This window comes from Ochlerotatus camptorhynchus, unplaced genomic scaffold, assembly GCF_037179485.1.
Source record: "Ochlerotatus camptorhynchus isolate MF236.1 unplaced genomic scaffold, CSIRO-AGI_Acam_v1.1 ptg000067l, whole genome shotgun sequence".
Lineage (NCBI taxonomy): Eukaryota > Metazoa > Arthropoda > Insecta > Diptera > Culicidae > Ochlerotatus > Ochlerotatus camptorhynchus.
Window position 1 is genome coordinate 3,062,090 of NW_027040557.1, and position 16,958 is coordinate 3,079,047.

Below are 16,958 nucleotides of genomic sequence, written 5' to 3' on the forward strand. Positions count from 1 at the left end.
GAATTGGATGTTTGATTTACAGACATTGTAGAACTTCTAACGGCACACACTGGTGGAACAAGGAGAATGAACCCCATTGGACGCGGGAATTCATCTCAGCCAAAAGGCCTTTCTGTTAACAGGAATTGCTCCGAATCAGTAAGGATTCTGATCATGTTTTCGAATTATGTTGAAGATTCTGACGCGCGAGAATGAACCCATAGTGCGGTGCGGTGTTCATCTCCATTAATGGCATGAGAATGAATCCAGTTTTTGAGGTGTTTTGGAATTCATCTCAGCTAGCGTGCGAGTAACATTTGACTAGAATCTCATTCGTTTCTCGTAGAAAATTGGACATTATCGAGTATGACGGCTGTCGAAATTCTTACCACTAGTAGTGTAAGTGACAGAGAGAATGAACCCATTGACGTTGGAATCCATCTCAGAAATTGCCTTCAATGATCCAATTGAAATTTTTTGGTTTGTTTACTTTCTGCCGAAATGTGCAGATTTTGAACTTATTCTTCGTCGATGATGAGTCTCTAGGGACGTTACGTATGACGTTGACTTTCCATTCCAGGAACTCGCTTCTCCGAAAGCATTTCTTCGTCGAATTCCGTGCAGAAAAAGCACACTGAAACAGCCTCCGCAAACGCATCAAAGCCCTTTGGTTGGCTGGTAGAAACAGATATTTCACATTCACTTTTCCTCATCGCGTGCAAATCTCCTCTCCTCAGGGACGATAATATGAACAGGGACAAAATAGAACTTGCTCCTCATTTTCACTCTCTCACTTCACTGCTCCTAACTCGAATTTCCTATCACTGCAAGTCTGCCTGATCGCTCCAATTCCACTCAAAGGAAGGGGGTGCCAAATCGGTGACGCAGCCATCAGCACGTAGCCAGATGTACGGATGATGCCACGGTCCCAAAGGCAAAAATCTCAACCACTAAAGAGCCCACTTCGATTCGGGATGATCGGATGAGCCGCCAACCGTAAGTCGAATAACGGCGTCCAAAACGGATCGTTCGATCGATCGTACCCAAGACAAAAGGTTCTAACCCAAAACTCACAATAGACGGATCTATATAGAGGCAAGTGCAAATCTGAAAGTAAAAGAAAAAACGCGCTTCCACATGGTTATGTAAAAAAAAGGGGGGCTTTACCGGACTCCGAAGTTGTTGTATTCACTCGAATGCCCTAGGACGGGGACAAACCCTACTCGTGTGGTCAGTATTCGGAAACTGCGCTGAACCGATCGTCGGGGTGCGTTTAGGTCTTCTTGCGGTGCGGTGCGTGTGGTGCGTCGCGATGACCCATGGGTTCCATCAGCGCCGGTGTTAGAAGGGGGGATGCAATTTATAGAGGATGTTTCGTGCTCTCTCGCTTTATCGCGTTATCGTCTCAATTGTGTTGCGTGGATGAAGTACCAACATGAAGTAGATGGGAAGTACAGGCATTCGCAAATCTCTGCGCCAAACCAGCAAGAAGAAGAAGCGGCGTTGTGTGCAGGGTTGGAAATTGCCACGGTTGCAACGATTGCTCGACCGGCGGTCGGCTTGCATGGATGAGTTACAGATGCTTGGACGTGTATATATGTATGGATGTGGGTGTGTGTAGACTACTTGCTTTTACGTAACACATGCTCCAACTTTACGGTATTAATAATATACACTTTTGTTTGCATAAATTTGCACTAGGTGGCATTACAATACTTCAGAATAGTAGAGATGTTATGATGAGGGTTACAATTTCAAGCTTTGTAAAGATCACATAATAGCATTGGAAAAACAATGGTGCTTCTTCGTATCATGATTTTACATCACTGTACAAATTCAGCTCTCTCCATGAGATGAGGTTAACATTCTAGTGAAAACATTACAAAAACATACATTTTCTAGAACTTTTTTGGTTGTTCAAAAAAAATCACATTACAATGCAATCATTATGGTGTTTTTTTTTTTTCTATCATACAATAAACTTTTACACTTTTCAAAAGCATATTAGAAATAATTTCACTTAAACTCACACATTTTTAGCTCTTAGCAGCAACTAGTAGTAAACACTAACACTAGTATATAAAAGAAACATAAACATAATCATTCAACTTCAACACTGGAACAAATCACAAAGGAAAAAAACAATACAAAAAAATTGCAATCTTCATACAAATCGCTTCGCAGTTCACAGAACACCGAGCGCGTAGCATTCAACATTTGTTTTTCTTCATTTTACACTTTTTCTTTTGCTCTTCGTTTCGCTACTCATATGCATATACAGGTATGTGTGAGATGAGTGAGTGCTGGGCGCCCATGGGACACCGAGCGAGTAGCCGAGCACGCAAATTTCCTTTCAATGCTGGGCGCTACAGAGAGTAACACCGAGCGAAATTTGCCTTCTTCATTTATTTTTATTTTTTTCATTTCTCACAACAGGGCCGGGTACTTCACAGAAGTCGCAGCATTTGTACTTTACTTTACTCGACACATACAAACAATCATCATTTGGGCACAAATTTGATTGAACAGAAAATAAAACTTTCGCTTCAAGCATAGCGCATATCATCATCACCTGTTTCGGGTGGTTTTCATGTCACAATAGATTATTTTTTTCTCATCTGTCAGACGGGGACATTTTGTTTTTTTTTTTTCGTTTTCATATTGAAAGCACAATAGAGGCATTACATTGATCGATGTGGGTTAGTTATGCGATAGAAATAAACAAACTACTGCAAGGTAAATCACTCTTAGGTGCTAATGTTGTTCCGGTTTCGTACACAACTTCACTTAGGGGTGAGGAAATTACAAAATTTTCCTGTGCTCAAACACAAAAAAGCATCACTAGATGAACAATAGTAGTAAATATCAATAATCAATAGAATATACACAGTAAAGGTTAAACATTACATTTTCGAAAGGAGAAATGGAACCACTTATGTGTGTAAATATATGTATAAAATGTTACATAAAAGCCCAAAACATAGCTTAGATCAAGCGGGATGTAGATTTCTTCATACTTATCAAACTCTTATTGTAAATTTCACAGCCATTATACAATTAAAACCAATAACGTGTAACCACTTCAAACACTAGTAGTAAATTAGGAGTGTAGTAACAATTGCCATTCTTTTCTGTAAAAGATAAATTATGTGTTTAATCCTTAAACAAAACCCCGTTTTCCCGTGATGGCGTAAGCCAAGAAAAAACGGTTAACACTACCATAAATCGCTAAACGCACTACTAGTGAATTATTAGATTTTTGTTTAGGGTATATAAATTAGATAAAAAAAAGATACATAAATAGAGTAAAACAAATTAGCATAGCTACCACCACATGCGGTCCCAACTTTGGGGCTTCCTTCGCTGTCACTAGTTTCAAGGTATGATATCCCGCATAAGCACGCACACTGAAGTATATGTTGGTCAGAAGAAGCTGGATGATTGGAAAGATAACCGCAAAAATGCCTAACACGCACACGCACAGATCAAAACAAGGTACAATTTCGGAAAACGCCACACGGTGTCCGGTCGGTTTTGCTGTCATTTGTTTAGATTCTCTGCAAAAGAGTAAAACTCTGGTTGTCGAGGGGGAAAATTTCAACTCTGGATTACCGCAATCAAGAAGAGGTAGAAGAAGACGGATGCTGCCCTATCAATTCGATTCCCATTGTGTGTTGCTTGGCAACTGCGCAATTTCTGCGGCAAGGCCTACTGATATTTCCAACGCAAATTCGCGTATTCAGAGCTGCAAGTACGAAAATTCTGGTTGTTGGGGAAAAAATGCATTTTGCTTACGTTCAATGGATGCGGAACCACGCTTCAATGCGTATAACTGCGATGTTATCGTGTCAAATATGTATCTGGTTGCTCCAATTCTAGATGCTAGACCAGTTGGTCGAAAAATTCGCCATATCTTTTTTGTTCTGCAAATATCTCAAACTCTGGTTGTTCTAACTAAAATCAATGTGCTTACGGTTGTATGGCCGTGCTTTCCCTGATGAATGTCGCGCTTCTAATGTTGAGTCGATGGTTTCCTCTTTCTAAATTAGAAATCATATACCTGCCCCCGAATATACACTCACTCATAAGACGACGACTCGTTGGGCACAACTGCAAAAGAAAACGGAGATTCTGGTTGCGAAGATATCTGTTGTCAAGGTTACCGCAAATTCCGCCGTGTCTCAAACACTACTGCGTCATAGCGAACGCTGAGCGCTGCTGATATACGAGTCCTATTTGTGTCTATTTTAGCTCTGATTCTCGGTCTGTCTGTGTTCCCTCTTTCTCTCGCTATCTTCCTTTGCTCTTGTCTCTCCCTGTCCCTCTCTTTCCGAATGGGGATTTTTTGCTGTTGTTGTTGTTGTGGTGGTGGGGGTGCATGACGAGGTTATGTTTGCAGAGAGTGTCAAAAAAGAACAGAAAAACAAAAGAAAAACACAGAAACTCGGCTGGTTATGAGAGCCGGACCGAAGTTGTGAAAGAAAGGCCGGGGCTAGACGTCGGGGGTCTCTTCCGGGTTTTGCTTCCGTCTTCCGATCGCGTCCAGTTATAAAACCGTGTCCCGTTCGTCGTTCTCTGTCTCTCACGAGGGTGGATAGTATCAGAGAAAAAAAGCAAAACAAAACGATAGACATAGAAACTCGGCTTCCATCGCGGGACAGCCGGACCAAAGCTCATCGGGTGTTGCTGTAAAGACGAAAACTCGGGTTTTGCGAAGGGTAGTATTGTATCGTTTACCGAGCTCGTGTGTGCAAGTCCCTTCACGTTCACGGAAGCGTTACGTCATGATCCGGGGAACTCCGGGCGGTTCGATGCCGGTGGCGTCCACAGGTTGTATGGTAGAGAGATGGATGAAATAATGCAAGAAGAAGAAACAGAGAAACTCGACCAAGATGGCCGGACCGGGGAGAGAATCGATCGGATTCGATTGGGCCGTGTCGCACGTCTCGCTCGCGTCCGTGTCCCAGAGTATGTAGGGAGTAAAACACAAAAGGAACAGAAACAATAAACAGAGAAACTCGGCTCACAGCCGGACCGTGTTTGGGTGTTCTGCAATAATATGAAAACTCGAGGTTTTGCTAGTCGATTTGTGTTTGTTTACCGCCGTTTTTTTTGATGGGTCTTCACCGGTGAGGGGGGTCTTCCGAGGTTAGGTTGCTACGTAGAACAGATGGAAGAAGATAGAACAGTGGAAGCCTAGCTACTCGCTGCAAATAATAAAAAAAAATCTGGTTTTTGGCGTTAAAACAGGACGGAGCCTGTAATCGATCAAGCCTAGCGGAGACGGGGCTTTAACTTTCATATTATTATTTTTTTTCTAGTATGTTACACACTGGTTTTCGCCTTCTCGAACCGTTGGTGAGGGATACCGTAAATGATCGCACTAACTCACTAGCTGCCAGCTAAACTTGCTTTGAACAGTTTCCAACTCTGCAAGAAAATAAATGCGTGCGTTGAAGTGTAAATGTGTGTGCACTTTACCTCGATCATCTTTTCTGGGTACAAAATGAAAATAAATTTCTCTTCCTGTGTCTTTCTCTTGACGACCTGTCCGAGCAGTGCACGTCTAGACACGTTCAGCTCGTCGCCTACTTAGATGTGTGGGGATGAGCCATTGGAACAACGCAACTGTGCACTCCATTTTTTTTGTCCTCTCTGTTTCTCTATTATCTGAGCCCCGTACTCCTTCTCTCCCTCTCTCTCTCTCTTTCATCCTACATATAACCTGCTCATTCGCTTCTAGAAATTCCAAAAAATCTGGTTGCAAATAGAAAAAAATCAGCACTAGTTACCGCTATGCACATTTCGGTTTCGATTGCTGCTTTCAAGCTTTTGATTTCTCTCCAAGGTGACCTCGTTTGGGCTTCTCTCTCTCTCTGCCTGTCTTTCCTACGTTTCACTTCACCTAAACCCATTTTTCTTGTTCTCTGCGCGCTCTGTTGAAAGTGCATTGTTGAAAACGAAAATTTCATGCGTGTTGCATAAGCGATGTTGTGTGTATGTATGTTGTGCCTTGGCTTCTGAAGCGTCGCGGGGGCTTTCTGCTCGCTCTTCCGCGTGGCCATTTTAGGTTTTTTTTTTTTTTCGTTCATGAAAAATACAAAATCTGGTTAGGAGAAAAAACGTGCTCCGGGGGGTTAGATCCCCACCGAAAGCCACCTTCCACCGTCACACAATCGCAATGGAAAACAGACAAATCTAAGGAAATGCATGCTGTCACGTACTCACTAAAAAGCGCATAAGCACAGTGCTTCTACTACTACGCTCCTTTTCAGACTTTCGATTCGATCGAAGTTGAGCGCGTTGCCTTGACGCTGTCGCCGCTTGCTGCCTAGTTCGTTTCAGCATGCTCGCTTGATGAGAACTTGGGTTTCGCTCGTGGATCCGTGTTGGTGTGACGTGTACGACGCTGCACGCACGACGGAAGACGGGTAGGTCCTTCCGAAAGGGGGCAGTTGGCCAGTAGCATTGTCACAACTCGGCATCGGAAAACACCAGCTCGACGCAAACAGCGCTAGCAGCAGCAGCTCGAAGGCAGCCTGTCATTCTCTCTCTTTCTCACGCTCGTTCGCTCGCTCGCTCGCTCGCTTTCATATTGATCTAGTATTCTCGAGTACACCCTCTCGCCTCGGACGATCGGACACGGATGAAGCCGATGAAGATCTTCTCCAAACCCACACCGGGGATTTTGCATTCATTATGCTTTCGGTACTTTTCTTTCTCACAACAAGGATTGTGATAACTCTTGGTGACGCTTCTCTAGGTACGCCCCCTTCAGAACTCTGCGGCGAGAGTTCTATCTGAAAGCTGTAAATAGATACACATCACCAATTAGTTGTGCCTTACGTGCTACGGTAAATGATAAAACAGGAAGTCTTTAAATTTTTACGCAACAAGTTAATAGTTTATTTACACAAAATTTCTCGTACGTTTTTCGTTTTCGGATTGCGAACAAAAAACCAAAACACAGAAAACAAGACAAAAAATATAGAAATCTATACTTTTTTAAATTGTTTTGCCAAGAGAAAAAAAAAGTGTAATTACGGGTTAATCTACTCGCGCGATTCAATATGAATCAAAAAGTACAATACGCCACTACGGTACGCATTCTAATAGGGGGAAATTCTGTTTCATACTTAAGAGTTAGAGTGTAAAAATAATAAAAAGTGACACACTACGAACCAAAATCAAGATTAGGTTTCAGTTTCCAGACGACATCCAGCCGATTGAGAGCAAGCCCCGATGGTCGGATGGTCGGAAAGGTGCATCACTGTCTCATTTGGTACTGGAAATGAAAAACTTGATTAAAGATACACTGTCTTACACTAGTAGTAGATTTGTAAATGTATAAAATGGTTTAGTTTTTTGATTTTTCAAATTTTCATCTGCCTAGCTCCTAACAGTACGTTTCTTCTTCATTTCACATAATGGAAATATTACAATCATATTTTGCTCTGCTCGAGACACGACGTCGGAGGACGACGAAAAAAAAAACGTAAAATAGACCTACACAACTTTGTACAACTCAGCTTTACAAAAATATACAGACATCTAAATTTCATGCCGATTGCTTCATCACATCGTTTTGTATCATCGCATCATTGCGCTCTCATCTCGCCACGATTACATCGGTGGAATTTTCCTGATTCGAAACAAAGACCTATCCTATCCCCACTCACCTTGACGCGTCACACTGCGAAACGTTTCGATCACCGACTAATATTCGTACCTACTCGATTGGGTGGGGAGAACCCAAGGCAAAACGAAAACATTGCACTCAAACCCTGTTTCGGGAAGGGAAAGTTACCCGTTGTTCTCGAATACTCACACGCACACTCACACCAACTTAAACTCGAGCGACTACGAGTCTGCTGGTTTGACATCACATTGACGCCATTGCGTTTCAGCTTCTTTTTTTTTTCATCGCTTTAGGTATGTGTGTGTGTATGTGAGTGGTCGAGTCACGCTCGCTGATGAAAAATTTTCAATTTCAAAATGGCGACCGACGTGTTTTCGCAACTTTTGTGTTTGGATCGTCGGGAAACGTTTCGAATGCGACGCTTCGAGGGCGAGTTCCATTCTCTAGCACTGATTGCACGTAATTTATACATTTCGAGATCGAGAGTTTGTGTTCCCTACTCAAAGAAGAAAATCTAATTTGATTGACTTTTCTGGGAAAATAAGTCCTTGCTCTTTTTGGGACTCCCTCTTTGTCTTCTATCGGCTAAGAGGGGTCTTGATACTGTTCAGTTCCGTTATGAAATTATTGATTCCGTTAAAATCTTCGCTCCAGATGGCGTTGGACGCGTTACGGGTTTTTTCTTCCTCTTCCTCCTCCAGGTCACAGTACATCCGCGGGGGCTCGGCCAACCGGGATCGGATTCGGGCCCACTTAATGGCCCTATCTTCTTGCTTCCGGATCTTCTCACGCCGCAGACATTCTTCGGCGTGAGAAAGCGCTCCGGTTAGCATGGCCAGCACTCGCAGGTCCTGTCCGCGAGTTTCACGCTTCACGACGAATTTCTTGTTCTTGATCTTACGGATCCAATCGTCTAGATTGTCTGACTTATCAAACCGGGACGCGATTCGGTGCTTGGTAGCGACCATTTTTTCATTCAACTAACTTTTGCGTTTACTTTCAGAACAAAAAGCTCTAAGCTACAAGTATTTGCGTTTTCTACGCATTAAACTGCCTTGGCTTCTCTCTCTTCTAGGTTCTAGGTCCAATTACTGCTGTTACACACCTGCTTTAGGACTCTCGCACTGCAGTGTTCGAACCGAAAAACGATCAATTGTAACAACTTTCAGCTTCCACTATCAGCTAACAACTTAGTGCACTTCATAAATGGAATTTACTGACTTGTACTTATTTTTTTTTTAAGTGACTACACTTTAGGACTTTGCCAGAGACTCTAAAAACAGTACCACTCTCAACGACTGCGAAGACCTTTCTGATCGAACACTGCTGCCTACGGTTGGTAGCTAGCCTCGACAGTCATACGAGCGTGTGATCGAACTAGAGCGGGGTATTGTCGAGGACACACGCACACCATTGCTATAGCGAACGCTTATATACCTGAACGGTACCTGCGCTCGCTTGACAGTGTATGCGTGTGTTCCACGTTCCCTTCCCTGTTGTCGTCGTCGTCGTCGTCTTCGCCGCCTTTGACGATTCGTGCCGTGTGAAAGTAGATTTCAGAAAAGAATGAAATTCAAGTTTTTTCACGACATTAGCGTCCATTTTCATCGAAATTATCAAAAAATAGAACTAGGGCTTTTGAGTAAAAATTTTACAGGAAAATTAATTTGTTAGAAGACTTCAAATTGAGGCCATCGATTAATACGTAATTTCACGCAAGGGGAAGCGGCTACCAATACCAACAACGCCGAACGGCAATGCGAAATTGGATTTGTCACGTACAATCACAGTGTACGGGGCCTCCCGAAAATAGGAAACAAATGTGGATGAGCAAGAAGACAGTGTCATTTTTTCCAGAAAAAAAACCCCTTAAAATGATCAGCAAACGTTTGTTAACGAAATTTCGATTACAATAGCATGAAATGCCAGTGAATTTCCTTGAGAAAATTAACCCCCCAAGTACGTTGCAACATTCGCATTGTTCTGCTGATTCGATTTTACAACCACTACAAGCACAGCTGAGCTGTGCTGGCTGACCAAAAAAAAACTGACGCATTTGTTTTTGCTGCTCTGATAATGTTGCTGAGGGGGCTCTACAACCACAGATGCAGCGGTCCTATTTCGGCGACGTAGTGGAAGGAAAACAAGTTTTCCAACCGATTTCTAAACGAGTCGAGAAAACGTTTGCACTTTTCCGGAATCGATTGTTTTGCAGCAAAAAGTATGAATTGCTTCAAAGATAAACATGAGTAATGGGAAACCCCTACCATCGGAAACTTCCCGGACGACGTCATACCCACATATGACAAAAGTCACGTTTCCTTCCTACAGACAAGTGGCGAATAACATTGAAAAAGTTCAATAGCTGATGACTGGACAAAAGCAGCAGCAGTCACTTTACTCTGCTGCGCGTCCTTGTGCGGGAACCGTTCAAATCCCCCTTGCGGCGATTTTTTTTCATCATACGAATAGAATTCATCATCAAAGTGGCCGTAGACTGGCGTCTTTGAACCACGTCAAGGCCTGCTAGATCTAATCTTTTTTTGGAATTACCCTCGTTCAAATTACGACCGAAAGAAGCCTCTTTTTCCATAGGTCGAACAAAGTGGTGCAGCAACTGCACCACTTTGTATAGATGGAATGTCAGAAGAAGAAAAAACTGGAAGCAGCAATTTGCGTGGATGTGTGCGTAAGCACACAGAGTTCGACCGCGTGCTACCAATACAGACGAACAGTTAGAGCATGAACAGGAAAAAAAATACCAAAATAAGCTTCTACGTTGCTACTATATATGGGGGAATGTTATCGTTGCTTTATGAATGCGACAAAGTGGAACTGTTTCAAAATGTCGAACTAGTTTTGCATTATTTTGTTCAAAGGATATGTCTAGCACCTTTTGAAAGGCGAATTAAAATTAGTCCCATAGAGAGCAGGGTTGGGAAAAATCTTCGCTATCAGCTGACGACTGAAAGAGGGTGATCATGAATAGATGAGCAGATGTGCGGATAAAATTGCAAATGTGCAAGTTTCGACATGTTCGCGAAAATTTTCAACCCTAGATGAGTTTCATCTGCAATACGAGGGGGAACAAATCTTTCGCCAAAACCGAGACATCTGCTTAAGAAAAAAATCCAGTAGAAGACAGTCGGAAGAATCAACAAAAATTTCTCGATTCAAATAAATTTCATAATGCGCAGTTTGGTTGCTGCAGATGTCTTCGCGTTGGTTGAAAACTTCTTGCATCGATTGTTGTCTTATTCTTCGGTCAACCTTGGACGAAAAAAAAAAACTGATGACGAAATGACGTCGAGTCGAGTAGAAATTTAGGCTGTCATCTTTAATTTTATCATAACAATGCAAACTGGAAATTAATAGTTAACATGCACAACTTTCAATTTTCCAACGTTTAAGCTTATAATGGCACGTAAGCAAATGATACAAAAAAATAACTCAAACGTTTACCTGACGTTGAAGCAAAACTCCATACGAACAACAGGCTATCTCGTGCGTCGTGGCTACTGCGATGTTGTGTGTACTGGGTACATTAGGGTGGGTTAACTGAACAACCCCCGGTTCAACACTGCTCATTCGATCTCTGTTTTAAGGTCTCATACAACAAACTGTGCCAAATTTTAGCGAATTTGGTTATGATCTTGGTTTGCGGGAGAACTTTGTACGGGAAACGGAAGGAAACTATGCATTCGCTTGCTAAAAATCCAAAAATTGCTCAACTTGGACCATATCTGGGACATAGATTGGGAAAACTATGCAGAACACTGAGTCAAATAAACGTAGGAGTTTCATAAGAACTACTTATGAATTTTAGCCGCAAGAAATCGGTATGAATTTCATTGATTTGCATTATGAAAAATGATGTTGACAAAAAATAATCACCCCTATTCTGTATTTCGTTTCGAACGAAATTCTCATACAAAAAAAATATTTTTTTGTATGAGAATTTCGTTCGAAACGAAATACAGAATAGGGGTGAATAAATCGATGCAGACGGGACCCGAACCACGGACGTTTTAGATTACGGGGTCCGTGGGTTGACTACGCGTCTTTCAACGCTTGGAAAAATGAAAAGGTTAAAGGCGTACAACAGCTATCTCATGTTGGACGAAAATCATTCATAAGTCACGCTAATGAAATTCATATGTATCGTTCATAAATCGAGCCTTATGAACTTCTTAAGTTTATTTGCCTCAGTGTACAACTTTGTCGAAGATCGCAAAGTGATTGGTTCGGAGCATGGGGTTGTGACTCACCCTAGTGTACATATACAGCAGGCACATATTATCGAAATACATGCTTTATTTTCACCATACACGTACCTTATCGCGTTCTTTGCCGTATATTTGAATGGATTGAAGGAAGAGTGGTATAAGTCCAGTGTAAGTATTAAAGAAACGGGTTATTTTTAGACACTATTTTTTTTAAATTTAATGTCTTGTCTGTACTTCTGTAGTGAGACAGCCTTTGCAACATGTTATAGTTTATTATCGATAAAACGCTGGCCAGACTGAGGAGTTATAACATGTTATAACGGTTGTCAAATAATTGCAACACAGAAACCACCATCAAGATAGCGCTATAACATGTTATAACTCTGTAGTCTGAACGTACTATAATAGTACGTTCAGACTACAGAGTTTTTTTTTTTTCTTTTTATTTATGCCATAACGTAGCGGTAAGCCACTATTGTTTGAGTAACTACCACTACTGTTGTAAGCAATCATCCCAAGCAGGTAATACATTCCTTATGAAATTTATTACCTGATTGGGAGCAGCAGCCCAGATTTCCCAAGGTCTCATCAGACCCTTATCAAGATATCTGCATCGTTTATGAAATAGTGCAACACAGTCACACAGCAAATGTTCAGAGCTTTCACTCTTTAAGTTACAAAAGCGACATTTATCTTCATGAAGTTTACCAATGATTTTCAGGTGATATTTACAAGGACAGTGTCCTGTTATCAAACCAGTGTATGTACTCAAATCTTTTTTTGAAAGATTAAGGGGGTATTCCCAATCTTTTGCCTTTTTTCGGCCTGTTTTTCAATTAATTTTTTTCCAAGGAAAATGAATAGTAATGCGCCTAACTCTTTGGGATTCTTGTTTATTGAACATTAAAGTTACAAATAAATTTTTTTCGACATAAAAAAAGACATTATTGACGTCACAAAATGGCGGCAAACAGACCCCTGTTCGCCGCAAACGCCTGGACCGGCGAAGACTTTTCTCTGGAACGGCTTCATCTGAAACAGATTTCGTGATGAAATTAATAATCTGCATAAGATTATCTGGAGCTTCTCCCGTTGGCAGCAAAAAATCTTGCAAATTAACAAAATGGCGGCCATATGAAAAAACAGGCGATTTTTAGCCCGCTTTTTTGCAGCTTTAAGGTGCTTCAAACAATGTTAAATGTTAATATTTTTGGCTGAAAGTGGGAGAAGCTCCAAAAAATTTAATAAGGAACAAAATGCGCAAAGATTCAAGTCAATATCTCTTATAGTTTCTGAGAAAAATCTTCGCCCGATAAAAAAAATGTGGTTTCGAGAAAAACGCGTTTAAAGTTTTGACTTTAGTTAAAACCATTTGGGGGTTCTTACCATTAGTCAGCTATGCCTGGACACCGAATTCGCTGATCGGAAAACGGCTTGGGGGGATGAAAGTATATAGTCTAAAGTACAAAAAAACGTGAAAAAAAAATTTGATTTTTTGAAAAAAAAAGATCGGGAATACCCCCTTAAGTAACTTTTGTGTATGAAAAGCGTTCGGCTTTATAGAACGTTTAGATTGCCGAGAATTTAAGGTACTGGTCCAGTTGTACTGTACCTTTGTTTTTTCCCCAGTTTTTTAGCTCCATTTTTAAAGCACAAAAAGAAAGTCCAAAGAATGGTTCAGGACCGATGAATTTCGTGGATGACCCTATTTTTGCCAATTGATCAGCTTTTTCGTTTCCTTCGATTCCACAATGACCAGGAACCCAATAAAGGTTAACCGTATTTCGACAGGACAGTTGCTGTAATAGTTTAGTACATTCCCACACCAGTTTTGACGTGTAAGTTTTTGATTTCAAAGCATTCAGCGCCGCTTGACTATCTGAACAAATGCATATATTCGCATTTTTATAGTTTCTTTTTATGCAAATCGCTGCACATTCTAAGATGGCATATATTTCAGCTTGAAATACTGTCGGCCAATTTCCCATGGACACCGAAAAGTTAACCCCAGGGCCGGTAATACCAGCCCCGACCATATTATCTTGTTTCGAGCCATCTGTATAAAAGATTAATGATCCAGGACTAATATTCAGTCTTCCTGCATCCCAGTCAACGCGAGTCACACCAGGAACTTGGAAATTATGGTTGAAATAATTGCGCTTTAGCATGCAATCTTCGTTCATCAATATTAATGGACTTATCTTAAACTCTTTTAGAATGCTCAAATGTCCAATAAGATCTCCATCGAAGAAATTCATGGACCGTTTGAGCCTTTTCTCTGCATCCAGTTGAATAAATTGATGAAGAGGAAGGATATTGAGTAAAGCATCCAAGGCTGTAGAGGGAGTACTACGCATTGCTCCAGTTATGGAAATAGTAGCAAGCCTTTGTAGCTTGTTTAGTTTGACTTGTGCCGTTTGTTGCTTAGTTTTCGGCCACCATATAAGTGAGGCGTAGGTAATCCTGGGTTTAACTATAGCCGAGTATATCCAGTGTATCATATTTGGCTTCAGACCCCATTTTTTTCCAAACGTTCTTTTGCAGGTCCCAAAAACATTTGTTGCTTTTCCTATTTGTTGATCAATATGTTTGTTCCAGCAGAGTTTACTATCTAAAGTTACTCCTAAAAACTTTACTTCTAAAGATAGTGACAGCTTCACGTCTCCTAGTTTAAGATCATTGATAGAGATTTTACGTCTTTTAGTAAAAGGTTCAATAGTTGTTTTTGTAGGATTGATATTCAATCCCTCATCTTTGCACCACGATAGTGTGAATTTTAATGCTTTTTGCATTCTTTCGGAAACAACTTTATCGAATTTTCCACGGACTATAATGACAATGTCATCCGCAAACCCAATTATTTCGAATCCTTGGTGCTTTAGTTTTATAAGAAGGTCATCAACAACTAGGGACCACAGAAGGGGAGAAAGAACACCTCCTTGAGGACAGCCTTTTACAGCTGTTACTTTCACTACTGAATCTCCTAGATTAGCTGATATTTCTCTTTTGGATAGCATTTCTACAACCCAGTTGATTATGTTTTTATTAAAACCTCGATTTCTCATGGCGCTTATCATCGACGTGAAAGATGCATTATCAAATGGCACCTTCAATATCAAGAAACGTTGCTAGTAGAATGTCCTTAGCCGCAAAGGATTTTTCTATTTTATTAATAAGAGTATGAAGAGCTGTTATTGTTGACTTGCCTGACTGGTAAGCAAATTGTGTCTTACATAATGGTTTATTAAGAAGTATTTCTGATTTGACATATTCATCTATGAGTTTTTCCATTAATTTCAAAAATATTGATGACAGGATTATTGGTCTAAATGATTTTGGTGAAGATTTATCTCTTTTGTTCGCCTTTGGTATGAATACCACTCGGACTTGTCTCCATTTTTTTGGGATGTATCTCAATAAGAAACTAGACTTGAACAATTCAACTAAAACAGGAATTATTATAGATTTACAATTTTGAATATGTGCTGGAAAAATTCCATCTGGGCCAGGGGATTTGAAAGAACTAAAAGAATCTATCGCCCATTCAATTCTTGAGTTTGTAAATATTCTAATGGCAAAGTTTTCAGCCTCTTCATTTGACATTTCTAGCCCACATAGTGAGACATTTGTTTCGGTAGATCTATCACGTTCACCACGGTCTGAAGATGTGGCATTTTGCATGCAATCATGATTTTGTAGTTGATCATCAGTAGGAAGGGACCCTGGATAATGGGTTTGCATCATCAGTTCCAGAGTTTCTTTTGAGTTTTCAGTAAAATGTCCGTCAGTCTTTTTGAGAGTTCCAAGACCGTTAGAATGATATTTTGAGAGAACTTTTTGAAGTCTTGCAGTTTCAGGAGTGTTTTCTATGTTTTCACACATGTGTCTCCAATCTTTCCGCTTGGATCTTCTTATTTCTCTGTTATATTCACACACTAAAAAAATCTGAATTTTACGGGTGATGTAAACATCCATGCATGCAAACATTCATGCATGTAAACTTCCTTTTCACGTAAACTAGCAGCTTGCAAGAAATGTTGCAAACAAAGGTGGAAAGTTGCGTACAATATATGGAATATTGCATGACATGTCTCATAAATTTACACGATTTATAATGTAAATTTGTATGATTTATGACGCTCCATTTATGTGCATCATAGTAACGGAAATTTACACAACTTTTTTTAGCTGTGCAGTTAACGCCTCTTTATATTGAGACCAGTTTGAAGTAAATTTTGCACGGTTGAATAGTTTCCTAGCTTTTTTCCGTAATTTTTCTAATCTATCATTCCACCAGGAAACATCTCTATTAGTCGAGCGCTCCTTTGTAGGACAACTGGCATTGTAAGCCTGAGTCATGTTAGTTATTAAGTCATTAGCAACTTTTTCTAGCTTTGTAATGGTATCAATATTATTGAAAATGGGTTCATGTTGACTCTTCATAATTGTGCTATATAGTTCCCAATTTGTTTTACGAGGATCTTTATAAACCTCCTTCAGTATATCATTAGCCTTAAATTCAAACATAATTTGTTTATGATCAGATGAACTACAAAGAGTAAGGTCCAAAACTTCTTCCCTTATCGCATTAACAAATGTCGGGGAGTTCCCTTTGTTACATATGTCAATATTATGTTGTGAAATGAAATCAAATAGACACTCACCCCTTTTGTTGATTCCGGAGCTGCTCCATATCGTATGATGGGCGTTTGCATCACATCCGATGATAAAAGCCTTATTTTGGTTTCTGCAATGAGAGACGAACGCTGCAACTTCTGGAGGAGGTGCATCTTCAATATCGCCAGGAAAATATGCGGATGCCACGTAGAGCATCGTTTTTCCTTTTGTCGTTGGCACCTCTAGTGAAACTGCAGCAATATCTCTATTGATGAATTCTGTAATAGGTGTAATTTTTTGACAAGAATTGCAGCTCTTGGCATGAGCTGAGAATTGTCAAACATTAACTTACACGGTTGTGTAGACATTCCTAAGATCCTGCTTTTATAAGTCCAAGGCTCTTGAAGTAAGGCTACATCCAGTTTTCCTTTGATAAATGTTTTGCTGAGAATAGCTGAAGCTGCCTTTGCGTGATGAAGGTTTTCTTGTATAAACTT

At 40.5% G+C, this 16,958-nt stretch overlaps 3 protein-coding genes and 1 long non-coding RNA gene across 4 annotated transcripts in view; 2 read left to right on the forward strand and 2 right to left on the reverse strand.

The window, feature by feature from the left end:
• The window catches only part of Usp1 (ubiquitin specific protease 1), a 473,693-nt gene that overhangs the window by 417,385 nt on the left and 39,350 nt on the right, over nucleotides 1–16,958 (forward strand). The gene's annotated exons all lie outside the window — the stretch shown is intronic.
• The window catches only part of LOC135697177 (uncharacterized), a 511,087-nt gene that overhangs the window by 323,040 nt on the left and 171,089 nt on the right, over nucleotides 1–16,958 (forward strand). The window lies entirely within an intron of this gene.
• Nucleotides 3,104–8,943, reverse strand: LOC135697201 (uncharacterized). The gene is made up of 3 exons (XR_010517414.1): nucleotides 8,724–8,943; nucleotides 7,162–7,264; nucleotides 3,104–6,786 (listed from the first exon to the last, which is right to left on the reverse strand). It is a non-coding gene; the product is annotated as an uncharacterized LOC135697201 (long non-coding RNA).
• Nucleotides 8,173–8,717, reverse strand: LOC135697198 (uncharacterized). Its single transcript, XM_065216830.1, has one exon. The coding sequence runs from the start codon at nucleotides 8,584–8,586 to the stop codon at nucleotides 8,197–8,199; it is 390 nt and encodes a 129-aa protein (XP_065072902.1). The 5' UTR covers nucleotides 8,587–8,717; the 3' UTR covers nucleotides 8,173–8,196.